General features: G+C 42.6%; 2 protein-coding genes across 3 annotated transcripts in view; both read right to left on the minus strand.

Annotated features, from left to right (window-relative positions):
• lamb1b (laminin, beta 1b) overlaps positions 1–25,611 on the minus strand; it is a 43,420-nt gene extending 17,809 nt beyond the window's left edge. Inside the window, exons 1-14 of the mRNA XM_050036818.1 lie at positions 25,481–25,611; positions 24,879–25,054; positions 15,974–16,109; positions 11,872–11,945; positions 9,130–9,318; positions 8,952–9,015; positions 8,010–8,212; positions 7,549–7,669; positions 5,454–5,642; positions 3,448–3,624; positions 2,121–2,233; positions 1,932–2,011; positions 531–666; positions 288–446 (exon numbers count right to left, since the gene is read on the minus strand). Of these exons, the coding sequence (XP_049892775.1) occupies positions 288–446; positions 531–666; positions 1,932–2,011; positions 2,121–2,233; positions 3,448–3,624; positions 5,454–5,642; positions 7,549–7,669; positions 8,010–8,212; positions 8,952–9,015; positions 9,130–9,318; positions 11,872–11,945; positions 15,974–16,109; positions 24,879–25,054; positions 25,481–25,514 (1,851 nt within the window). The 5' untranslated portion in view covers positions 25,515–25,611. The remainder of the gene's footprint in view (positions 1–287; positions 447–530; positions 667–1,931; positions 2,012–2,120; positions 2,234–3,447; positions 3,625–5,453; positions 5,643–7,548; positions 7,670–8,009; positions 8,213–8,951; positions 9,016–9,129; positions 9,319–11,871; positions 11,946–15,973; positions 16,110–24,878; positions 25,055–25,480) is intronic.
• Positions 1–26,655, minus strand: part of dclre1c (DNA cross-link repair 1C, PSO2 homolog (S. cerevisiae)) — a 123,037-nt gene that overhangs the window by 67,304 nt on the left and 29,078 nt on the right. The gene's annotated exons all lie outside the window — the stretch shown is intronic.

Genomic DNA, 26,655 nt, shown 5'->3' on the forward strand with positions numbered 1-26,655 from the left:
TCCATCAACACGATGTCCGGTTGGTTAGCCATCACCAGTTTGTCAGTCTGGATCTGGAAGTCCCTTAGGATCTTAGCTCAGTCATTCTCAGCCACCTTAGCAGGTGTCTTCCATTCTGACCTTGGGACTTCCAGCCCATACTCAGTGCAGATGTTCCTGTACACTATGCCAGCCACTTGGTTATGGCGTCCCATGTGATCTCGATTTCACTCGGGAGACTGTTCTAAGTGTCTGACAACTTCATTGAAAAGAATAACTGCCTAACGTATAAAGACAAATCCAGTTACCTGCGGCTCATAGCGAACAAGGATGTCATAGTCCATGGACTCTGGGACGTTGTCGATGTTGAACTCTAGGTAAGCTCCTTCTGGCACATTAGCAAAGCCCATACCGGTCCACGTAGGGCTGCGATCCAGAGGGTACGGCCTCGGTACCACCGTCACACCCTGACAGAGAGAAAGAAATCAACAGAGCTGTAATTTACATGTCTGAGTAAATTTTTGGCATAGTACAATGATAAACACACTCACAGGTCCGTGCGTGGCATCCTCTGCCTCGTAGGTGTAGTGATCCAGAGAGATGAAATAGAAGCCAGACTCCACCTTATCGCAGCGTCGTCCAAACATGTGCTCCCTGCACACACACTGTCCTGTGTGAGGGTCACAGCTGTGCAGAGACAGAGATGGAATGAGTACCTTTATTGTTCATGTATTTTAATTTGCTGCTTTTTTATAATTGTACAGAAGTAAAATAGAGATGTGCCTGTTTTTGTGAATACTGTAAGTGTCCTACAGTAGCCCAGAATGGACAAACCAAACGCTGGCTCTAGATAGGACCATTGTGTTTTCACATTGTTATTCAGTGTTTTACTGGTTTAAATCACAGAGTCTGTTTGTTTTGGAGAGGAACCGACCATCCATCCATCCATCCATCCATCCATCCATCCATCCAATCCATCCATCCATCCATCCATCCATCCATCCATCCATTTTCATCTGCTTATCCAAAGCCAGGTCGCCAGTACAACAGGCTGAGCAAAGTACCCCAGACGTCCCTCTCCCCAGCAACACATTCCAGCTCCTCCCTGGGGGACCCCAAGGTGTTCCCAGGCCAGATGAGATATGTAATCCCTCCAGCGTGTTCTGGGTCTGCCCCGGGGCCTCCTACCAGTGGGACGTGCCCAGAACACCTCTAACAGGAGGCGCCCAGAAGGATCCTGATCAGATGCCAGAACCACCTCAACTGACCCATTTCGACGCAAAGGAGCAGCGGCTCTACTCCGAGCTGTCCGGATGTCCAAGCTCCTCACCCTATCTCTAAGGCTGAGCCCAGACACCCCACGGAGGAAACTCATTTCTGCCACTTATATCCGCAATGTCATTCTTTCAGTCACTACCCAGAGCTCATGACCATAGGTGAGGGTTGGGACGTAGACCGCTGGGAAAACCTCCTAACAATGAACACTGAAGGAATTCTAACCAGGAGAAGTTTCAGCTGGTTGCAACCTGCAATCCTCACCACTAGATGCCACTAAATCCCCCTAAATTTCACACACAGGACCTTTAAGTCCAGTACTTCAGTAAATGTACTTAGTTACTGTTAGTATGTATTTTTACATCTTCACTGACCAATGGATACTTGGTCAAAGAACCCCTGAGGATCATGTTCCACCAGGACAGCTACAAATTAGACTAATTTTAGTTGGCTGAAGGCCAAGTTAAATTTGGCGCAGTGCCATGTAGGTAACAGCACACGTGATACCATTTTAAGAATATAAGCTGTGTCCCCCCACTGTGTATCATCAATCACTTGGCTTCGCATGTAGCATGTGCACTTGGGCTGTTACATCTGACAGTAAATGTAAAATAACATTGCATACCATGTTTGTAAAACCTAACAAAGTACTAAATAAAAGAGATCTTTAAACATACTTGTTGTTGACAGCTCCGCCCTGATCACAGTCACATGGTCTGCAGCCGTCCATGTCATTGGACAGACCCCAGTGCTGCGGCTACAAGGGAGAGAACAGACATTTGTTCATACACACACACACACACACATACACACATATATATGGATGTAAAATATCTAAATTGAGGCTGGCAGTTGTTTTTACGCACCAGACACTGATCACAGTTATGTCCGTCCACGAGGCGTTTGCAGAAGCACCTTCCTGTGTCCGCATCACAGGTGCTTCCTCCGGGCAGAGTGCCCAGCGGGTTACAGGTACAAGCTGCCAAAACACACAAGCAAACAATGAAACATAAGATTCAACTGCGTCTGTCCATCTGACTGTAGTTTATCTGCACCCTGTGTGGTTGTGTCAGTTTTTATTTTAAGTCCTCCAATAAAAAACAACAAAACGGTATATTTTAAATATTCTGTGATGTCACGAAGAAATCAAATCTCTTCACTTTTCACCGCAGAATTCAATTAATTCACCCATTAATAATGATGAAATTAAGGTAATTTTCTTGGGATTTTAAGGGGATAATTATTGGATTGGAATACATACGTATAAGGTGTATATTTAATTGATTATATGCATGGTTTAAGAAGTTTTGACTTTGCCTTTTTTAATTAAAGGACAAATTAAGGGACCTATGACTACCACACTCAACACATTAACCTAAGATTAAGAAGTTTGCCATGTTTTCAGGGGTAAATTAAGGAGTAAGTCATGGTATTTTAAAGGATTCTTGTTTCATGGTGGGTGTAGTTATCCATAAACATTCAACCATCATCCAATGACTAATTTTCCTTATTTTATTCATTAACAGTTTCACACAGAGAGCAGCAAACTTAGCCTGGTTCCAGACCATAGACCCCGCCCACTCAACTGAGTAGGCTTGCATCTCTGGTCTGGCATACTGCAATGAATTTGCGATTTATCTCGTCCAAACGATGGACGGACCAATGAACGCCGGGGGTGGGGGCGGGTCTAGCGATTAGCCAATCAGCGCCACGCTGATGTCAAGCTGTACGCCGGTGGGTAACTGGTGAGGATAGCAACAATGGCGACCGCTACAGATCCTACAGACCACATTAACGATGCTATCAAGGTATTTTGCCACTACTCGCGTTAATGGAGGACCAAATTAAGGAAGCTGCTAAACTGGATTTAACGGCGATGCAGCTGGGCGTGCACAACGACGGACACATTTTAAATGGGCAATGCTCGCTTGTTTTCGGCACCCCCGATGCATGGATACTAATGACGTCAGTTTCTGGGTGAGTCGTTGATCTCTACTGATTGGTTGGGGAAAAATCAAATTCCCTCCCCCTTGTAAATCGCCTTCAATGGAGGCGATGTCAGACTGAAGGTTCTGGGAGCTTCAGTCTGACACTCAGGCTACAGCAAACTGGGAACAACTACTTTGGTTTTCTTAAGCAAAACAATAACAAATATTGCAAAATATAAATGTATGTAAACTTTAATGGACTTACCCAGACAGCCATCAGGCCCCTGTCCCAGTCCGTGGTGTCCCTGCCGGCAGTGGTCACAGCGCTCGCCCTCCACATTGGCTTTGCACCGACACTGGCCTGAGATCATCCCGGCTGCCACGTCGGTGTGCGAGTCACACAGTCCGCCCTCCAGAGACCCGGTTGGGTCACAGTTACACGCTGTGGAGACATGAAAACACAACATTAGGACATGTGCATAGGTTTTGTTTCAACACTGGGGGGTGAGGTATACTATGCATAGGTTTTGTTTCAACACTGGGGGGTGAGGTATACTATGACCATCAAACACTTTATGCACCAATCTAAGGTGGTTTATTTATATTTTTACTTATAAAGCCGTGGACTTTAAAAGGTCATATGTGTTGTCATGCTTGTCTTGCTTGGACAGGAAGAAACAATAAGAATTTGTTAAGTTACTCATCAGTGCTGCAAGTTTTTGAGTCGTTTCAGAATCAGTGATGAACGTTACTTTTGTTGGACAAAGCATATTTAATTCTAATACATTTATATTGGATTGTATGTTTTCTTAATATGAAAATAAACCTTTCTTTAAGTGTTCTCAATTTTCTAGCTAACATTTCTTGGTGCAGGCTTTTTTTCAGAACATTTTAAACATTTAAAGATTTCCAAATTATGCTTTTAATAAGGAGATGGGGATAAAATCGGCTCTTTCAAAAAGTGCTGGTGTGGCAGGCAACCTCTAGCTCAACAGGTAGAGTGTTCCCCCAATGTAGGCCAAGTCCTGCATCAAGCAGGCAATCTTTCAGTGCTGCTTTGAATGGCAGCATCAGCTGATTGTCGGTGATCAGCTGTTGCTGCCCTCCTCCCATCCACCCTTCCACCATCACATCCTAATTCTGTAGGAAACATTGAATGCTCATAATAATGTTTAAAAATATTGCAACATGCACCGTAATTGAATTTTACAATTTAAAACACAGCCTTTTGCTAAAGAGGTACAGTACAAAACCTATGACTACCAGAACACACTGCGCCGCACCAGCCAATCAACACTCCCGCTAGTGGGTGATGTAATGCAAGCTTGTCTGTTTTGACACAGGAAACAATATGATGGCTGGCTGGTCACAAACAACCTCTAATTACAGTTGCAGGATTGGAGCTGAGAGATGAGCAGGGAGATCTGAGCGCTGGTAAAATGGAGGGAAGTTTACCTCAGTTCCTTTACACAGACTACCCACATTGTTATGATACAGAGCTGGTTGAAAATCAGCAAAGTATCCCTTTAAGAGACATTTCAGCCTTATCTTTGGCACTGGAGCAAAGATTGAAAGCATAAATGTGCTCAGTGAATTTCATGGCAATCTTTCAAACATTTTCTAATCTGAAAAGGGGAACTTTTGGCCCAAGGGTGGCACTGGAGGAAAAGTTAGAGTGTCCAAAACTGAAAGGTTGTGCTTACCAAATTACATGGAAATCTGCCCAGTAGATTGTGATAGCTGTTGTGTAAAAGTGAAAGAAGCTGGCCTGATGGTGGAGCAACAGAAAAGACTGGAGCCTCAACACCTCCAGGAATCACAGATATACACAGCATCTATCTGGTGCGTACTTGTTGAGATATCTTGCTCTGTAACAAAGTGATGAATGAGGGGATTTCCTCACATGATGCTAGAAAACATTAGCTTATCTTGTAGTAACATTACTTCAGCAGTAAGTTATTTGTGAGTGAGAATGGACACGATCTGCAAAAGCAGAGTTGAGTCTTGCACAGAGGAAGAGAGGGGGAGGCTGTATTTCATTTTACTGCACTACTTCCACTTGTACCCAGCACTCAGCAGCTAATTACAATCATGATGACAACAGCTACTTTCTGCTTCTCACTTCAAAGGCAGCAGCTCCAGATGGTGCTTGTCTGAGACAGAAACATGTCCTGGAGGAGGACACCAACATTTTAACAGACTGCTGGTGTGATGAGTAGAGTGGACCGTGAAGACTCAGTGGAGAGCAGGGGTTACGTAGAGGTGACTTACGCTCACAGACGTTTGGGTCCCTGAGGTCTCGGTTTGGGTGCTGGTAGTAGAAAGGTGCACACTGCTCGCACTGTCGGCCCACAGTGTTGTGCTGACAGTCTTCACACACGCCTCCGCTCCTGTTGCCAGTCGTCATGTAAACAGCAAGGTCGAAGTGGCACGATGTGGAGTGATGGTTACACTCACACTCTGAGAAAGAAAGTGAGATTGACTGAGACTGGTAGAATCGGATTTGCATAGTCTTATAATGAGTATTTATTTATTGTCTGTGTTGTTGTGCTGTGATTTTGGGCATTTGCAGTCGATAGATTAATGTATTTGTTGTTTTTTACTGTTGTGTTGCTTTGATTTCACACTGCAGACACTGTCATGTCAAAGGCAAATTTCCAACTGGGACAATAAAGCCTATCCTAGCCTATCCCTTCCTATCATATCCTAGCCTAGCCTATTTTATTCTATCCTAACCTATCCTATCCTATTCAATCCAATCCAATCCTAGCCTATTTAATCCTATCCTAGCCTAGCTTAGCCTAGCCTATTTTATCCTATCTTAGCCTAGCTTAGCCTAGCCTATTTTATCCTATCCTAGCCTAGTGTAGCCTAGCCTATTGTATTGTATCCTATCCTAGCCTACCCTAGCCTATTTTATTCTATCCTAGCCAACCCTATCCAATCCTAGCCTAGCAAAACACAGTCTAGCCAAGCCTATCTTATCCCATCCTATCCTAGCATAGCCTAGCCTAGCCTAACCTATCCTAGCCTAGTCTGTCCTATCCTAGCCTAGCCTACCCTTACCTATCCTAGTCTATCCTATCCTAGCATAGCCTAGCATAGTCTAGCCTAGCCTATCCTATCCTTGCCTAGCCTAACCTATCCTAGCCTAGTCTGTCCTATCCTAGCCTAGCCTACCCTTACCTATCCTAGCCTATCCTATCCTAGCATAGTCTAGCCTAGCCTATCCTATCCTTGCCTAGCCTAACATATCCTAGCCTAGTCTGTCCTATCCTAGCCTAGCCTACCCTTACCTATCCTAGTCTATCCTATCCTATCCTATCCTAGCATAGTCTAGTCTAGCCTATCCTATCCTATCCTTGCCTAGCCTAGCCTAGCCTAACCTATCCCAGCCTAGTCTGTCCTATCCTAGCCTAGCCTAGCCTACCCTTACCTATCCTAGTCTATCCTATCCTACCCTATCCTAGCATAGCCTATCATAGTCTAGCCTAGCCTATCTTATCCTAGCCTAGTCTATTTTATTGTTTTCATCTGTGTTATACAGTATATGGCTGCAACTAAGTATTGTTTCAACATTGTTTAATTGGTAAGCATACAAAATCTTAAAAAAAAAGGGAAAAATGCCAAAAAAATCAAATCCCACTCCAAAAAACAAATAAATTTAAAGGTATACTATGCAGGATTTTCTGTTAACGTTACGTAATGTTAGCTAGTTAGTCCATGTTCGTAACATAGTTGGTTACGAGCGCTGGCTAGCTAACTTGCTCCTAGCTACAGCGGCACAATTTAATCAGCTTTCACGTTGTGACTAAGTTTGGTTTATGTGTGGAGATAGCGGTCAAATGGTGGCAACAGTGCTCCACTGTTTGTTTGCAAATTCCCATTTAAAAAGAAGATGGAGAGGAAGAAGAGGCAGTTTAAAGAAAAAGGCCGTCGTCAATTCCAGTAAGTGCAATGTGCAATTTAGGATAACACTACCTTGTTGAAATTATAGAGTACTACATTTAAGTGTACTAACTGAAGTGTGCGATTTGAGACACACTCCAAGACCTTTGAACCCGGTCACTCCACCAAGGAAACAGAGAGTAACGAGTTGATAATTCTGTCTGATATCAGGCTAATGAAAACTGAAAGGAGGGTGAAAACCACTCGCTAGCTTAGTAAACCGCACAGGCTTTATGCTAAGTAACATAAACTAAGCATTAGCATTAGCTAAGCTAACCTGCTGACTCTACAGGAGCTCCATACTGTATGTGCAGACATGAGAGGGGGGTTAATCTCACCATCAAACTTTTGTCAAGAAAACAAATAAGCTTCCCAAAATGCATAAAAGTTTACTCTGTCTTAATGTTTGTGTTCTTACTCTTGCAGGCGTGGGTGTTTCGTCCCTCTGCAGGTCTCCAAGGCGAATCCTGGTAAAAGTCTTGGCAGCGTTCACAGTTCAGTCCCTCAGTGTTGTGATTACACACACAGCGGCCATGGACCTACACACACACACAAAATAATAAATGAACACCATTTCTACTACCAGACACAGTTAGGATTAGGATCCAGTCCCAGTTCTAGAGCTTTCAATCATACCACATGATCTTCATCAGCAGATGGGAGTTACCCAGTTGTCATGAAATTGGAGATATTCAAAGTCCCATTTTTTGGAGCACTTTAGAGACTTCTAGTCCTTAAAAGTTGTGCAACATTTACTCAAGAGTCCTTAAAGTGCCCAGAAAAAAATCTGAATGAATTAATGTCAAATTAAAATTAAGATTGAAGCTTGTATGTTTTATATTCTCCAATCTGTTTCTGTGAGTATGTTTTCAGTTGTACCATGCCCTCAGCTCCCACTGGTGCTCCATCGATCGGGGCGCACTCGGAGGCGTGACCGTAGCAGAAGCAGTTGCCGCGGACGACCATGTCGTAGAGGGCGTAGTAGTACTTCTCCGTCACCTCGTCACGGGAGTCGAGCAGGTTGTCGCCCAGCGTGTGGAGCTTGATGAACTTCACCCGGAGGTTCGTGATCTTCAACATGTCTGCACACACACAGGAAATAAAGAGCGTTAAGTATATCTGTAACAGGGTCAGTTATACAGCAGTAATTGTAAATATTAAGTATTTGCACTTATCATAGTTGATAAGTGGAACGTTTGCTACTCAGTTTCTGTTCCTCTACGTTCACCTTTGGGGGTACCCCACCTATAAAGGGGTGTCTCCTGCCTTACTTCTCCTCTTTTGCTGTTGTGCTGGTGGGAGAGGTATGCGACATTGCTCTTGTATTAATTTCCGTGTTTTAGAGCTGTTTAGCTGCTGATTTTGTTTTGTTTTCTCAGGAATAAATGGAGATCGCCTCCAAAGATATCCACAGTCTGGATAGTTTCTTACTGACTTTCAGACTTCAAAGACGTCACCGCCGCTGTTCCCCACACACCCACAGCATTCACCACATACTTAACATTAGGCCTCTGCCTCTGCCTCTGTGTGTGTGTGTGTGTTTTTCTCAGTCTGGATGTAGGTGAGTGCACAGACTGTGAGTCTTTCCCACATGTGAAATTCCGTGCAGTGCTCTTCCTGTCCAAACTCCGACCCCTGAAACTCTGCTCCAGGTAGGTGTTCAATTCATGTGTTTAATCTGAGAAGGAAAGATGACTCTCTGACCAGCTGATCACAACTCACACATAATATGCACCCTGTGGTGTGAGGCCACCTACAGACATCGCTTCGTTTTAAGGAGACATAACAGTTTTAAAGCTGCCAAAGAACTGAGCATCTTACTCTGTATCCTCAGGCTGTAGGGGTCCTCAATGTGGAAGACGGGGTCCAGCACCCGAAATATCACCTGAAACAGACAAAATTAAAAGACAGCTAGGTCACAGTTTGAAATGAACATGACTGGTGACACTCTTATCAATAGAAAAACCCTTAATGTAAATATAAGCTAAAAAATACTCACCTCTCCCTCGGTGGATGGTTCGATGTCTGAGTAACGGGTGTCGCAGATGATTTCGTCCACTTTGGCCATCGGCCCGGTGGACACACCAGGGAAGGACAACTCGCAGTCGTAGGCAAAGTAGCGATACACCTGCCACGACTTCCCAAAGTTCATGGACCGCTCGATCACCATGGCAGCCGGCCGAAACGTCTGTCGACAGAGACAGAAGAAAAAATCACTGAAATGTTAAATAATCAGGGTTTTCAGCAAAACCTGCATTTTCTTGTAATATCAGATGTCAGAATACCTCTGATGATGTTTTTTCATTTTGTTTTCCATCCAGGTTCTTCCAAAAATCCCTTAATTCTAAAGGTAATTTACAGAAACCCTTAGAGATAAAGTGAAAAATAAGGGTTTTTTGCATTTAATGTTGGCCATAATTTGTCTCCACCGTAGCAAATAACCTAAGTTTATCTCCCACGTATGAGATTAGATAAAACTTAGGTTATCCAATAGATAACCAACAATCACCTTGCATCTCAGATCTTTATACTCATCTTTTGCTTAAATCAAGTTTTAAGAACTTTTTCATATGTATAAAGTACATTTTTAACTATTTTTCACAAGGAACAGATATCGAATCTGCATCTTCTCTCACATTCAAATGTCTTTCTGTGAATCATCCTGAAAATCAAATATTCTTGAGCTACTTCTATCTTATTAACTTGACAGAGTTGTTACTTGTATTCCCTCTGTTATCATTTCACACGCAAATTTCTGTGTAAAAAATCAGGAAAACTAGATTTACTGCCTCACAGCTGTACGCGTCTGCGCACAAGTCAAGTTGCAGTTACAGTTTATAACCATGTCTGTGAAAACATGGATGCTTCACGCACATCTTCTCCCCCGGCAGCACAGAAGATCTTTACACCCAAGATTAGTGTCACCAATTCAGCATCTGACCAAATGTCTCCCCTTCGGATCCTGAGGTATGACGATGAACAAACATTGTGATGTCACAGTGAAGTTTACTTTTGACCTTTTGGATATGAAGTGTCATCACTTCATCATTTTACCCTGTTAGACATTTGTATGACATTTTGACATAATCAGTGTATGAATTCCTGAGTTATGGCGAAAAACACGTCATATGAGGTCACTGTGACCTTGAACTTTGACCTTCAGCAACTGCCATGGAAAATTATCAGTATGTGAATGTCAGGAAAGCCCAATCAGTCTTCTTTCAGCATTCGCAGTATAAAAACAGTATTTTTCGGGGCAATGGGGGGCGTGAGCAAGTAACAAAACATGTAGCTCAGCGTGTGACGAAAACAGTGACATGGGAGGGAAGCAGCGGCTGGTCAGTCCTTCAGTGATTCTCTCATAAGTCGGCCCGTTCTTCACCGTCCCCGTCATCTGACAGTTAATGGCCTCTTCGTTTGTGAGGACAAGGAGGGCGCGCAATTCCTTGTCTCCCCAGTTGCTCATCTTTACAGTGTCTGTCAGGTTTGTGTTTCCCTCTTGCTACTAGCTGCTCGCTAATTCATGCTATCAGCTGTTTCCTGTATATCCACCGCCAGTGGGTCGCACGTGCGCCGTCATCAACAGCTCCTCCCACAAGTCATCAACAGCCCCTCCTGTGGCGGAAGGGCGCCTCGGTCTGTTTAAACTAAAACGGTTCCGCCAATATGACTACCCTATGAGGCGGAAAATTAGGCACCTCAGATCAACTCGCTCTGTGTGTCTAAATGCTCCAGTTTGCTGGCAAAACAGCCCAACATTCGCGGAAAATCTGGCAGTGTAAAAGGGGCTACTGTTAGCTGTATGAGGTGTGAAATGTGCCATATAAGGCTGAATCACTGCTCTGTTACTTTAAGTTTTGGTACGACTCTGTCCATGCACGTGTGCTGTGCCAAACGCTTCTCAGATCTGATTTGTGGTTCTCTGCATCAACCACCAAATTCTAATCAGTTCACTGTGGACCGCAAGTGGACGTTTTTGCCAAATTTGACGAAATTCAATCAAAGTTTTTTTGAGATATCACCTTCATGAGAACGAGGCTGACGCAAGGAGGGACAGTTTTTATGAATGAACAGTAACTTTGACCTTTGAACACCAAAATCTAATCGGTACATGTTTGTGCCAAATGTGAAGCAATTCCCCTCAAGGTGTTCTTGAGATATCACGTTCATGAGAATGAGACGAAGGGACGGACGGACAACCTGGAAACATAATGCCTCTGGTCACGGCCATTGCTGGTGCGAAGACATAAAATCAAACTACAGAGGTATCAAATACTCCATTTTCCTGCCATTTTTGATCCATATATCCTGTTTATATTTGATGTTTTCCTCTTAAAGGTTTGGACACTAAAATAATAAACATGACTTAAATATAAAGGGGTGATATTCCTGAGAGGGTGGAGGCTGTTGGAGGTGTTGATCCTCTCTGCCATCTAGTCCTAAAACAGGATGGGACAGGATACACATGGGAAGTGTGTCTCTGAGTGTGTGTTTTGACTATGATGTAAAGCTAAGGGCACGAAGCCAACCGGCTGCCGTCATGGCCGACCATGTGAAAGCAATGAGAGACGAGCAGCTTTTTTCTTACTGCACAGCCTCAAACTCATCTCCTCCTTCGCTTCCCACCGTCCTCCAGAGACCAGAACGATTTTCCACATTCCTCCACCACAGCTGTCCGACACTGTGTTTATCTGCGTGGGTGTGGGAGTGTGTGTGTGTGTGTGTGAGAGAGAACAGGCACCTTGAAGGTCATGATAAGGTGTGTGAAGTGAAATTCAGCATCCAGGTCCAGCTGGATGGTCACATTCTCCACACCTACAGCGGAAAGAAAACACACAGGAAATTAACAATTAAATCTTTCTCTCAGCTGATTCCCATTCATAAAACTGTCAACGCACTCCACACAGACTTTCTCACACACATAAGCATTATTTCTTTCAAATATTTATGGATTCTTTCTGCATGTGTTTATGCAGCTGAGGCATCTCAAGCATTCACACATGAATCTAATCAATCTCAGGCTCAGGTTCTGGATTTTGTTGCAGCAGTTTCTCCTAAGCTCCTCACTGCGTGTACATGTACATGTGGTTTTAATCTACTTATTTACTACATTTAGTTTGCAACATTAGATCTTAAGGGTAACTTCTGTATTTTTCAACCTGGACCCTGTTTGCCCATGTTTTTGTGTCGAAGTGACTATCTGTACGTTCACACCAACAGCGACCAGAGCTTCCAAAGCGGCGGAAATCATTCATTTTCAATGACTTGGGCGACCTGGTCGTCAGCCGCACGTCTTGGGCGAACAAACCGACCGCAGCGGAGTTTGAATGGGATGACATTTGTTTTCTGTTTTCATTGACCAAACATAACTTTGTGTAGGCCAACTATGAGCTTTTTGACTGGACAACAGCAAGCAGCAACTACGCTGCTTTCAAGCCAGTAGTCCGCTTTACTGTGCGTTCACACCAAAACCTGCCAGAGCTGCAAAGGCGTCAGGTCTAATTCATTTTCAATGGGTAGTGGTGACCAGAGGCGTTTTGAGCTGCAAGGCGGCGTTCGGCGAATTGAGCTGCAAATTAAAGTTAAACACTGGTTAACTTTATGCAAATTAGCTATGACGCGTTTGAGCTGCAAATGACCAGGCACCAATCGAAAAGTAGATGTCCATCGCATGTCTGGAACCCAGATAACATCCTCGGAAACTTTCAGTTCCTACCACACATTCGTTCCTACTTCAAAACAAGCAGCAAGCTGTCAAACTGTTATGTTCAGCCTAAAGTAGAGCTGGAACCTCTCCCCATCCAACCGCAGCTCCCGCACCAGCCCATGATATTCCCCGTGTTGTTCACGGCCCCGGAGGATATCCTGAACCCAGACCGGACGGTGGCGCAGGTACCACACGGCAGCACAAATTTTAAGAGTGTCTTCTTCCATGTTGAATCGATACACAAGTATGGACAAGCCAGTAACCTGCTTCGCGGCTCCTTTAAATTGAGAAGCATAATCGAACATTCAGAATTTGACGTCATGAGCGACTTGAGCTGCTTTCGCTGCCACCAACATTTTACCAGCGGTGCTGCTAGAGCGAATTCAGCGATTTTGCTCCTCTGGCAGCTTTTGGTGTGAACGTACAGTTACGGCTGCACGATCGAACGATCAATGATTCACGTGATGAGTGACTAGAGCGACCAAAGCTGCCACAAATATTTTTGACAGTCGTGCTTCTTGGGCGTCCACGAGAGACTTTGCCTCTTTGGAAGCTTCTGGTCTCAACGTACAGTAAGGGGGAATGACATCTTTTGAAATTAGTCCAGTATTGAGTGAGAGCGCTGCAGCCAACAGCTTAAACAGGTGGCAACGTAACCATTCAGGGCATTTGTTCAGTGTCAATTTACGTCCACTAAAGGTTGTTGTTTTTGCCGCTGACAGGCTCAGATTGTTATTGTAAGAGTCTGACAAAATTATGGAAAGGATCCCGACAGAGATAGAACAAGATTCTTTATGTTTAACCAGGAACAGCTCTGAAATCGCCATCACCAAAGCCACCAGACTCCATTTTAGCATGTGAGAGCCACCGTATTTCTGCATTTAACTGGGTGAATTAAGGGTTTATTTGGGCAGTAGCGTCACTATTAGTAGCACTACATTTCTCGGTAGTGTGGTAACGTCACTACTTTCTGAGTTGAATGGCTTTTCAGTAACAAAGTTGATTAATTAACCGAGTAGCGTGGTAGCATCCACAAAAATTACGAGCAAGAAAAGCTTTGAAGTGCAGCGGACTGTTCTGTTGAGCTAACGTTAGCTCTGTCAGTTTGATACATGAGTAAATATTTAGTAGCATCTAATCTCTATGTAAGAAACAGTCTGTAGTAGTTTGTACTTATCCACTTCACAAACACTAACTTTAGGCTCAGTTTAAACTGAACAGCTGGTGCAGCCGGCTCCGAAAGCCAAGATGGAGCCGGAGGACTACTGCGAGGGAATTAGGAAATCCCAAGCAAAGCCATTGTGTGTCTGCAGCTTCCTGATGTTTCAAAGCCATCTGCACTGCTGGCCGCCGCTCCCTCCATGACTCACACCTCGGACAGATTCCCACAACTCAGAGGGAAACAGAGTAGCAGCGTGAATGTGGGAGGAAAGAGGGCAGGGTTTGTCCGTCTGTGTGGGAACTGTTTTACTGTAACAAGATTTCTATCAGGGCTCAAATTAAAGATGTGAGTGTGAATAACTGAGGTGACAGAGTCTGGCAGATTGGTGTTTCTGGCATCCGTTGGTGTTGAAACAGGCTAGACTAGTGACTTTAGTCCCTTAAAATACAGCAACATATTTAGTTTTTGAGCAGACGGTGGAACAGTTTGTATAAAACCATCAAACTGACTAAATCTTTTATCATAAAAATGCCAAAGACGTAATGGTTGCTGCTTTTTCTAATCTTAAATAAAACTGAATAATACTGAGGTTTGGACTGCTGATCAGACAAAGACATTTGAAGTTGTCATTTATTGCTGTTTGCTTGATAACGGACATTTCTCACTTTTTTTTTTTTTTTACATTTTACCAAACAATTAATGACTTGATCCAGAAAATAATCCAGGCCCAATGGCGAGAAAACATTTCTGGCATTGTACATTTCTGCAAACCAGGATATGTTACATTTGTACGTTTCATCTTGGGGTTCAAGCTGCTCAAAGATACTTTGACATGCGCACTGGAGGAGCCGGGGACGGAGCTGCCAATCTTCCAATTAGTAGACGACCTGCTCTACCTCTGAGCCACAGCCGCCCACAACAAAACTGGATGTTTTTAGCCAGTCATCGCTGTAACCAGCGGCCTTTTAGGCGCCAAACGTGAGTGTTTTTCAGCGATCCCTTTGCTATTTTAGCTTGGGGAAAGTGGCACGAAATGCAGCTGTTTTTCACTGACACATCACTAGATACCGTGCCCCAAAAACCAGATATTTTAAGTCAAAACACTTTCTTTTTCAAGCCATAACCAAGTGATTTTTATGCCTAAACGGTACCACGCGTTAACCACAGCATTGTTAAACACAAAGTTTCAGCGGATCTGCTGCTGTACATCATGACGTGCAAATGTAATTTATCTGTGGTTTGCAGAAACATAAAGTGCCAGCATCTTTTGTGTTGATAATCCATAATGAAAATAACCATACGTTGAAGCCCTAGACAGAGGAGTCCGTCTCAACAAACTCCAAGAATAAAATGTTGCTTAAACGTCAATGAATTAGCAATAAAAATCTAATCATATATGATCTTATTCAATTTTATTTATAAAGCCCAATATCACAAATCACAGTTTGCCTCACAGGGCTTTAAAGCATACGACATCCCTCAGTCCTTGGACCCTCACAGCAGATAAGGAAAAACTCCCCAAAAGAACCCTTTAACGGGGAAAAGTACAGGACTTGGAGTATTTTACGATGTGGTAATGTACTTTTACTTAAGTATCTGAATACTTCCTCCACCACTGACTGTTTCTTCTCTCTCTGATCCTCCGCTGTCTCATTACACACTTCCCTTCTTCCCCACTTTGAACACCTGTGTGTTCAACTCATGACACACATCTGTTTCTTAGCTGCACACCTGTTCTCCTCAGCTCACCTGTATGCCCCGCTCCCCAGGCCCGCTGTGATTGGCTGCAGTGAGAGGCCCTGTGATCTCCTGTCTACTCATTACTGAGCTGAGCTCTCATGAGAACAGCGTCAGTCACAGCTCACACGCTTTCAGCTGCTGTTCATTCATTTCACACCAGGAGTGCTCAGCAGGAGCTCTGCCTCTTTAATTCAACAACAAACACTTTTCTCACGCATGTTTTCCGCCTCTCACCGTTCTCCGACTGCCACCAGGTCTTCAGGCGGTTGTGGGCGAAGGTGGTGACCACGTTCTCGATGGTGTGGCTGACCTGGTTGGTGTCCTCGTCAAACATCTCTCTGGAGTCGCACATGAAACATTTTGTATCCTCCTGTCAGACACAGAGCATAGAGAGTCAGTTACTCTGAGAGTTTAGCAGGTTTTGAAACGTCTGCCACCACCTGAATACAGTGAATACAGTCAAATGCTGTGTTTACTATACACTTTTTAAAGATGGTGCTGCTACTAAGAGGTCACACTTTACACCTGGTACATGCTGCGATTCTGAGCTGTCCCAGACAAGAGATGACTAACATGAAAGAAACATGGTGACACGAAGCAGTGGGAGTGCTGCAATCTGGGTCAGGAGAGATGCCAAAATGTAAAAATGTAAAGATTGTTAAAAAAGTTTTTTTTTAAAAATCAGGTGCTCTTCAAGACATAAGAAATTAATCATCAAATTGAAGATGGTAACATCTTTGGTCGTGGTTCTGAAATGGTTTTCCTGCGTCACACAGTGAGAGAAGTTCAGTTGCATGTTGCTGCAAAGAAGCTACAAATTCTTAAACTTACATGCTTCAGACATGGCAGCACAGACGATCTATACAATCAGCACAGTTTCAAGGTGTTGACCAAACATTAGAGTCACCAATTCAGTATCTGACCAAATGTCCCCCCTTCTGTTTCTGAGATATGACGTTGAGTAGCGACCAGAAAAGTGGTTTTGCATCGAGCCATCCCCAATGATCGCCATTTTTGGTACTCCTGAAGAAAATAATCATGTCTCGGAGAAACAAGCAAAAGTAATTTCATTCACTTCCCTAATAGCTCGCAGGAGACGACTCCCCCTATGGAAACAGTAAACCTTCTAGTGCCACTTAGTTGTGAGATACAATGTTTTTCCCAGACCTGGAGAAGATTAAGTTCTCACTGCGGGGTTCAACTGCAAAGTTCTTCAGTCAGTGGCAGCCCTTTATTTCCTATTTTCACTTTCATAATTTATGTCCTTTGATACATGTGTGTATACATGTAAGTGTACATCTGAACAATAGGATTTGGTAAGGGATGTTTGGGTTAATGGGTTCAACATTCTTCCTAATGCTTGTATTTCTGCTTATAAAATGTGTTTACAAAAAAAAAAGAAAAATGTTTTTGCAGAGCATTGTGATGTCACCGTGGAGTTATAAATGTCATAACTTTATCGTTTCATCCTATCAGACATTTGTGTCAAATTTTGTCATCATTAGTGTATGAATTCTTGATTTATGGCACACAAAAAAACATGTTTGGATATTTGTGGACGTTTGTGCCAAATTTGAGGAAATTCCATCGAAGTGGTTCTGAAATATCACGTTCACGAAAACAGACAGACAACCTGAAAACATAATGTGTCCGAGCAGCAGCTGTCAACGGCCTGAAGGCAGAAAATGACCCCAGAACTGTTGCCGAGTCATTTTGTTTTGATCCACTCATTGAATAATCAGCTAGTTCACTTTAGGACTAGATGTTACAATCCCTTGATGCACATACTTGCGACTTTGAGTGGGAGTAATAGCACAATCTGGGGGTCCGAGTGGGAGCCAAAAGTTTATGGTTAGATGGATAGAAATGTAGGAAAGAGCAAAGGTAGATAGGAAAGTAAGAAGGAGCCAAGGAGAGACGTCTGTGCGGACTGAACTCTCCCCTGTTGGCCCGGGCCGTACACTCTACCTCCTCCTGCTCTCTCGTTTTGATGAGGGAAGAGAGAAGAAACTTACAGGACAAAAACTTACTATCTTTAATGGACTGAATCAAAATGCTTTAGTGTCAACTGAACGTCAGCTAGAGGAACAGTAACGGTTTGGGGTTCTTTATCTTAATGCAACAGCACACAATGATATTTTAGACAGCAGTGACAGCACCTGAGAAAGAAACAGTTTCCCAGTTTGTTGTGGAAGAACTTCCCCCCCCAGCCAGCACGCTTTGGATGAAGTGTTGGTCTGGGAGTAAATCTCTGCAGCCAGGCTCCAAAACCTTGTGCAATGCTTTTCCCTGACGGAGTGGAGACTGTTACAGCAACAGATGACAGTCTGTAGTTTTGTAATGCGTGTTCAGTAATCATGTGGGTGTAAGTTTGAGGTGTCTACATACTTTTGGCCACATAGTGAGTAATGACAGAGAGATCCAGAGAAAGTGAATTAAGGACATGGCGTGGCTGTTTAATAATGTGCTCACTGTCATCAGCAGGAGCTTCGCCTGCACACCAGATGCTTTGGCATGGACACAGGCTACACTCTGGTTCACACACACACACACACACACTTAAATCTCACAGTATTGCAGCATGTGAAAAAACAAGATGAGTTTCTCAATTTCACGGAGCCCCTGCCAACTATGTCTGTGTTGAAATGTGAGCAGAGTCTCTCTAAGTGGCTCCACTTAGCACAAATGTCTTCTACTTTAGGCTCACTTCCTCCCCCTTCATCACCATCAGCTCATACTTTAGGACTGCGCTCATCCTCAGGAAGCTCAGCAAAGGCCCCGCAGTGTGTCATTTCATAAGGACACCATTCACACAGCAAAACTCGCCACGGGGTGTTTGATAAAAAGAGAATATCCCCAGACCTCGCCCCCGGTCCACAGGCACACAGGGAGGGGATTGTGAGGCACACAGCGCTTTTATTGTGGAGAGGAATGTCTGAACTCCCACTCCACAAGACAGCGAGCAGATACTGTACATGTGCATGCTCCCACACATGATGTAGAGCTGAAATTATCAGTCAGTTAAATGATTAGTTTATTGATTTAGATAATCAGTTTATTGTTTGAGTCATTTCTTAACTCACTTGTGCCCAAAAACTATATTTAGTATGAGAAGAAAAAATGACATATTTGTTCTGGTCGCTCTAAGGTCTTAAAATCTGGGACAGACAAACTTTGAAGGTTTTAGATCACACGAAAAATGGTTAACGCTATGGTTAATGCATTGTTAGCTTTAGGCAGAAAACCACGCGGTTATGGTCAGAAATATATAACGTTTTGGCTTTTAATACCCAGTTTTACAGGCACAATCCCCGCTGGGAAAGCAGCAATATCTCTGTAAAAACAACTGCATCTTGTGGCACTATCCTTGCAGAAAACGCAGTGATGTCCCAATCAGAAACAACTGCTTTTCCTCCCAGTATCCCAGCTAAAAAAGCAGCAACTTCTAGGTAAAAAAACAGCTGCTTTTCATGGCACAATCTCAGCTGGAAATGCAGCGATATTTTAAAAAAAAGTTCCCACATTTTGAGGCACTGTCCCAGCAGGAAACACAGCGAAGTCTCCATCAAAAACAACCGCTTTTCCTGACAGTATCTGGACTAGAAAAGCAGCAACTTCTCAGTAAAAATATATAGCTTTTCGTGGCACAATCTCAGCTGGAAACGCAGCAATATCATGGAAAAAAAGCTTCCAATATTTGAGGCACTGTCCTGGCAGGAAACACAGCGATGTACTGGTAAAAGACGGACACTTTTTGTGGCAGTATCCTTGCAGGAAACACAGCGATATCCCAATAAAAACAACCGCTTTTGTTGTCAGTATCCCAGCTGGAAACGCAATGACATCCTGGTAAAATAAAATCACTTTTCATATCAGTATCCCAGCCGGAAATGCAGCGACATCTCAGTAAAAGACAACTGCTATTTGTGGCACTATCCTGCCAGGAAACACAGCGATACCTCGGTAAAAAGAACTGCTTTTGTGCCAGTATCTTGGCTGGAAATGCAGCGAAGCCCTGGTCAAAAACAACCACTTTTCCTGCCGGTATCCAAACTAAAAAAAGCAGCAACTTCTCAATAACAATATACTGCTTTTTGTGGCACCATCCCAGCTGCAAACAAAGCGATATCGCGGCAGTATGCTTGCTGGAAACCTAGCTATATCCTAATAAAAACAATCACTTTTCATTTCAGAATCCTGGCTGGAAACACAATGACCTCCTGGTAAAAAACAAACGCTTTCTGTGGCACTGTCTTGGCTGGAAACGCAGCAATGTCCTGGTCAAAACAACAGCTTTTCCTGCAAGTATCCCGGCTAAAAAAGCAGCAACTTTTCGTTAAAAACAACCGCTTTTTGTAGCACTATCCTTAAAGGAAACACAGCAATATCCCTGAAAAAACAGACGCTTTTCATGTCTGTATCCCGGCTGGAAACGCAGCAATGTCTTGGTAAAAACAACCACCTGTCCTGCCAGTAGCCCAGCTAAAACAGCCAGCAACTTCTCGGTAAAAATCAGCCGCTTGGGGCGCTGGTGGCTTGGTGGCGGAGCGGGCGCCCCATGTGCAGGGCTGTTGCCGCGGCGGCCCGGGTTCGGGTCCAGCCTGTGGCCCTTTGCTTCATGTCATCCCCCTCTCTCTCTCCCTTCATGCTCACCTGTCCTGTCCAGTAAAGGCAAAATGGCCAAAAAAAATCTTTAAAAAAAAAAAAAAAAAAAATCAGCCGCTTTTCATCAGGATCCCAACTGGAAACATGACAGTGTCCTGGAAAAAAACAACCCCATCTGTGGGACAATCCTCGCAGGAAATGCAGCAATGTTTCCAGTTAAAACAATCAGTTCTTTTGCCAGTATCACAGATGAAAAGGCAGCAACTTCCCGGTAAAAAACAAGCTATTTTCATGTCACTATCCTGGCAGGATTGCAGCAATGTCTAGGTAATAAACAACCACTTTTTGTGCTGCAATGAGTTGCCACAATACACACACTTTTGGAGCCTATAAAGTTGTTGGAAACACACCAATGATTTGCTAAATCACAACCAGTTTTGTTGTTCATTGGTTTTGAAGAGAGGTCGTCAGTGGTCTGTGTTTTGTCAGGCTGTGTTTTTTCCTCTAAGACTAAGTATAATATAATAAGAAAAACTTTCAACAACACTTTCAGAATAGTGTTCAGGCAGGTCCAGAGAACACATCCACCAAAGGAAATTAAAAAATACCAAACACTGACTTCTCAAATGTGAGGATTAACTGTTTTTTTCTTCGTCTTATTGGACAGTAAAGTAAACATCTTCAGGGTTTTGGGCTGTTGATCGGACAAAAAAATAATGAAACAAATATGAAGATGTCAGTCACCTTGGCCTCGGCAAATCTTGCAAGACAATAATGACGAACAAGATGAAAATCATCAGTAGCTGCAGCCTTGTTTAGTAACACAGACTTATGTTGGGTTTACATACAACCAAAGTAAAAGATAATGAGTAGAAAACAAGCTGTTGTGGAGGCTTAAACCATATGTTGTCATTAAAATCATACAACTATATGCCGGACAGACTCTTAAATATAATGAGGGATTAATGGCTGACATCATCCGCCCTTTCCTATGGCAAGAATTTGTGAGCAATAAGTCACGGTCATTAAAATGCCATGAACTGTGCAAAACAGTGCTGCTGATACAATTTAAATCACTTCAGTCAATTTCTGCAAAGAACAGACAAACTTTCTGTTCATTATTCCAACAATGTCACCAAGAAAATCCAGAAAATACAGAATAAACAAATATTAACAACATAAACAGGACACCAGAACTATATATGTGAGGATTAGATGGTCACTGTATACGGTATGCACAGGGTGGTGGTACACATAATGCATGCCTAATAGTTTTGCTGAGAGTATATGTTCAGTATATGCAGTCTGCTGACTGACAGTGAGCGGAAAGACTTTGAACTTTGAACATCATGAAAGCGGGGAATGTTTTAGGCTTTACCTGAAAGGAAACAGTAAACAATTTGAGGAAATATTTAATTTTACTTTACATTTTTCTGTGTAATGAACATATTTCTGGTCTCAAAATGTTGTATTGTTAGTAAATGTTCCTTTAATGTGATGTTATAACATTAGGAAATGATAAGTTTATATATCTACTTGTTTTTGTGACCACTGAGAGTCTCTTTCTCTGTCTTACAATGACATGAGATGCATTTCATACATGTTGTATGATCGTTATGATCCCAGTGGATGAAAAGTTCTTTCCATACAGTAATATATGAAATCATTTCTTCATTCTCTGTCTTGATTTATAATTTTAACTAACAGTTGTTTATTACTTGTTCCATACATTGTCTCCTCTTCTCTCACCACCTTTTTATTCCTATAAAACACCTTGTAACTGCTGTGTTTGAAAGTTTTGTACATAAAAATAAAGTTTGCATGCTTGCCCTCTGAAGCCCCAAAATAGACAAACGCAGAACCAAAGAACGCTCCGAAGAAACGTTCACTGTGTGTAGCTGCTGTATCAAACAACAGTGCAAGTGCAAGTTCAAGGACACAACAGAGCTCACTCTGCTTCTTAGACAAACCAATAAAGAATAATAAAAAAAAATATTCAGTACTGTCATCATTAAAATGTACTTAAAGTTTTAAAAGCAAAGGTTCTCAATGCAGAAAAAAATCTAACAAAAACAAAAGAACACCCAAAAACAAAAAGACGACTTAAATGTTTATCAAAATAGTTGCCAGGTAATTTCTGTCGGTCAGTTTTAGATGTACTGGTATTAACTGTTGGTTAGTTTGATAACAAAACAGACTTAACTTGACAAAAACAATCTGCATGAATCTTTTGAAGTAGTTCCAGCTCAGGCATTATTGAGTCAATCCTACGAGTCTTTTAAAATCTGACAAAGTTAGTTTAATATAACCAACACGATTTGCTTTGACCTTGAAAAACTTAACGTAAAAACGTAATGTTTTTAATGTTTAAAACGTAATGTTTATCCAAAACTTGTGTTTATGTTTAGTGGTCAAATTATTTTATGTAAGATAATCTAACTTATTTATTTGAATTCCATCCTGCTCAAAAAAGTTAATTTTGACCAACTTCTTAAAATAAATTGCCAGCAGATGAAAACACGTTAATGAAACAAACGTAATTTATTAATTGTAATAATAATTTTATTAGTAAAAAAAAAAAAGAGTGCACTTGTAGTGAAGTAAGAATTACAATAGCTATGTTTCCATCCAAAAGTGATTGGAATCATTGGGAAATGCGCATTAAAAGAAATACGAATCCTGTGTGTTTCCATTAAATGTATGGACTTTGGTGAAAACTACGAACTTGCGCAAGTTTTCTGCAGAACCGGAAACAAAACAAGTCTCGCATTCTTCTTCTTCTACGTTTTCTGGCGTTTGGCAAACAGCTTGTAAATGCATTACCGCCTTCCTGACCCGAAGTGTGGATATCACCATGGAGAGAGGTGCGCTACGTCAGACTTAACAGTTTTGCGAATCAACATTTTTACGAATCAACCAAAACCCATGATGAACTCATGATTTTCCGATGTGATACTTTTAGATGCGCATCTGAACAGGCTGATGGAAACATGGCTAATATCTCCATCTTAGAATATGGCACTCTTAAATACTTGATTCTGATTGGTCAATCAACAAAATTCTGCGGTATTTATTTCTTGAGGTATCACCGCTGCTCTGCTGCTCCGTTGCTAGTGACGCCATAGCAACGGCCTTAGACTGAGGAGCATCAAAATCAGTTGACGTTAGTCCACACAGGCCAAACAGGATCGCAGTGGCAAAATGCAGCATTTTCAGGGCATCACTTTTTTTGGAGAGGACAAAACGCTTGATGTTTGGCTAAACAATGACATGTCCCCAGCAAAAAAAAATAAAAGAGGAAGAGAAAATTGCAGGGTCGTCAGGAGCAGACCGGCACAAACAACTAGAAGACTCTGAGATTGACCAGACTGAAGTGGACAGACACGAAAAAACACAAAGAAGAACACAGCATGGGCCACCAACGTGCTAAAAGACTGGGTCCCATTCCCCTGTCGGGAGTTATTTTTCAACCGTCACTATACATTATCCCTTACTTAAATGCAGTGGAGTAGAATTCTTAAGTGGCATCAAAAGAAAACAATTAAGTAAAAAACAAGTACCTCAAGTTAGTACTTACCCTAAAACTTCAATTANAACACAAAGAAGAACACAGCATGGGCCACCAACGTGCTAAAAGACTGGGTTCCATTCCCCTGTCGGGAGTTATTTTTCAACCGTCACCGGCTCACTATACATTATCCCTTACTTAAATGAAGTGGAGTAGAATTCTTAAGTGGCATCAAAAGAAAACAATTAAGTAAAAAACAAGTACCTCAAGTTAGTACTTACCCTAAAACTTCAATTAAAAGCCTGGTCCCAATTGAACACCCAGTCCCTTTTACCAGCCCAGTGTAGCTACACATTTTGACAAATAAAGGCCTGTCTCAATTAGAGGCCTGCTCTGGTTATAGAAGTTCTTCGTGCCTTGATTACCCTGCAAGTTATTCATATTCCTTTAGTCTGTAAGGGTCCTCAGATCAAAAGAATCAAAAGGGGTTTTCATAAAGTTAATCCAAGTTGTGAGTGTTGTTTTAACAGGATAAAGTGGTGTTGTGTCGGTATGCTCGGTGCCATTATCCCTGTAACTTGCTCTTGCTCTGTCTGTCTAGCTAGATGAAGCCTAATTTTTAAACAAGTAATAATTATACTGGTTTAAATAAAAGTTTGTATTTCCTGATCTTCCTGACAGTTTTGTGTGAAAGGAATTAAAGGCCTCTCCCAAATACAGGCCTGTTGATTTCAGTGATTTAAACAAATAAAAGCCCGGGCTATTAATTGGAGTTTTACGGTAAGTACAGTAAATGTACTCAGTTACATTTTACCACTGCTTGTTTACTTCTTCAGCAGAGTCCAGGATCACCAGAACAAATTTACCTATGAATGTTATGTTTTGATAAAGGCTCATGTTACATATTTATATGGATAAAAACTGCTTTATTAACTTTATCTTCTAGATAAGATAATATACAAAAACTTAGTCACCCATGAGGCTCTGAGTTACTTGACTGGTCACAAGGTGAGAGAGTTTTCTTACCTCCAGGTGTCCGACGATGCAGAAGCGCTCCGGCTGCTTCAGGCCGCAGGTGGAGGAGGCGGTGAGCTTGTGCGCGCGGCCGATGAGCAGGTCACCTGTGGCGGGGTAGCAGCTGCCCTCGGTGCAAACATCCGCGAACTCCGGCAGCTGCTGCGCCCTGACGGGACACCACAGGGCTGCAGGGAGGGATACAGATGTTAGTGAAAGTCCTGAGTCTCCAATAAAACAGATCTGCTGTGTCTAATCACTGCAGCTGCTTTGATTTTAATTGCACAGCTCAGAAGGAAAGCATGTTTGCGGTTAGTTCTTTTAAATCAAAATCACATGGACTCTCTGCAGATACAAAGAGTGAGCGGTAAAAAGTTGGATTTAATTATCTGACTGTCCTGCAGCAGCTTTACTTTCCCCCATCTTATAAAACACTACGATCCCTGGTAAATCTAATGAATAATGGTTTCCATATGGATCTCGTTACATGTGTTGTTGCTGCAGACGTGAGGAGGAACTGTTTTGGCAGCTCCAGCAGATTATTCTCCATCCTGCCTGCTGACACTAACTTCTCACATTAACACAAAGCTGTAAAAATAAAAACACAAACTCACCCAGAGCTGTTACAAAGTAGATAACGAGCAACATATCCGAGTGAGGAACATTGACAACACGTCTTGTCGATGATGTTTGTTGCGTCCTGCAGCTGGGAGAGTGTGTTAAGAGTGTGTGTGTCTCTGTGTGTGAGTATGAAGTAAAGTCGGAGGCAGAGGGAGTTTTCTGGTAGAAGTCCAAAATTATGGGGTGTGGAAAGTGCCCATGTGAGCGCTCCACATTGTATGGAGTGTGGATAGTGCCACAAATAAATTACCAAAGGAGGGTGACTTTTACCATACATTGCAATAAAGTTTTTACATGACCTCAAACATCTCTTTTTTGCATTACTAATTTTCTACAGTTAAAGGGTAACTTCAGCATTTTCAACCTGAAGCCCACAGACCCTTTTACTGCTAGTAAAAGTATGGTGTTTTTGGGTGGGCGGGGCTTCGCTGGAGGCAAAACAATTCTCCACAGACAGTAGTTAGCGCTAGTTGGCAAGTTCTGTTGGCTTGTTTTAGACAATGGAGGAAGATGATGTGAGAGGTGCGTTCGGAAATATTGGTTTCGAGTGTACAAACTGGACTGTTCGTAAATTCATATTGCTGTCTGAATGTACTGTTCGGTTATCCAGAGCACCGCACTCTCAGATTGGCAGAATGCCAAGCTGAGTGAATGTATCATTAACGTAACCGCTTGTTAATTCATATGGAAATATAACGCTCCGTTTCTTTGACCAACAGGGCTCTCATTTTAGTGTAGAGTGTCAGACTGAATTTAACAACGCACCATGTCAGGTCACTCACTCTCCGGGACCGCGAGTGTTACTTGAATAAGTAAACACTGACCAACGGGACCAGACTGGCCGACCCGTATGCTCTCACTCAGTGGATGGATGATGTCACAGGAAGCCAATATTACAAAGGAGGACCACACTTGTTTGTTTTGCTATGGAAGCTAACGTTAGCTAATGTGCTAAAAAGTTAGCATTCCACGGAAATCCAATCTTCCTCTTAATCCCTCCCCAGTTTCTGATGAGGTGGACATGATAACCCTTAATACACATAACGTTATTCATCCCTACAACAGGAAATACTTTTTCTCTAACCTGATATGAAGTGTGTGCTGCACATGTGAGCATTTTTGATGATGGCCTCCGTCCAGTCCTTTGGTCTTATCACATTTAACCATC

This window comes from Epinephelus moara, chromosome 23, assembly GCF_006386435.1.
Source record: "Epinephelus moara isolate mb chromosome 23, YSFRI_EMoa_1.0, whole genome shotgun sequence".
NCBI classification, from domain to species: Eukaryota; Metazoa; Chordata; class Actinopteri; order Perciformes; family Serranidae; genus Epinephelus; species Epinephelus moara.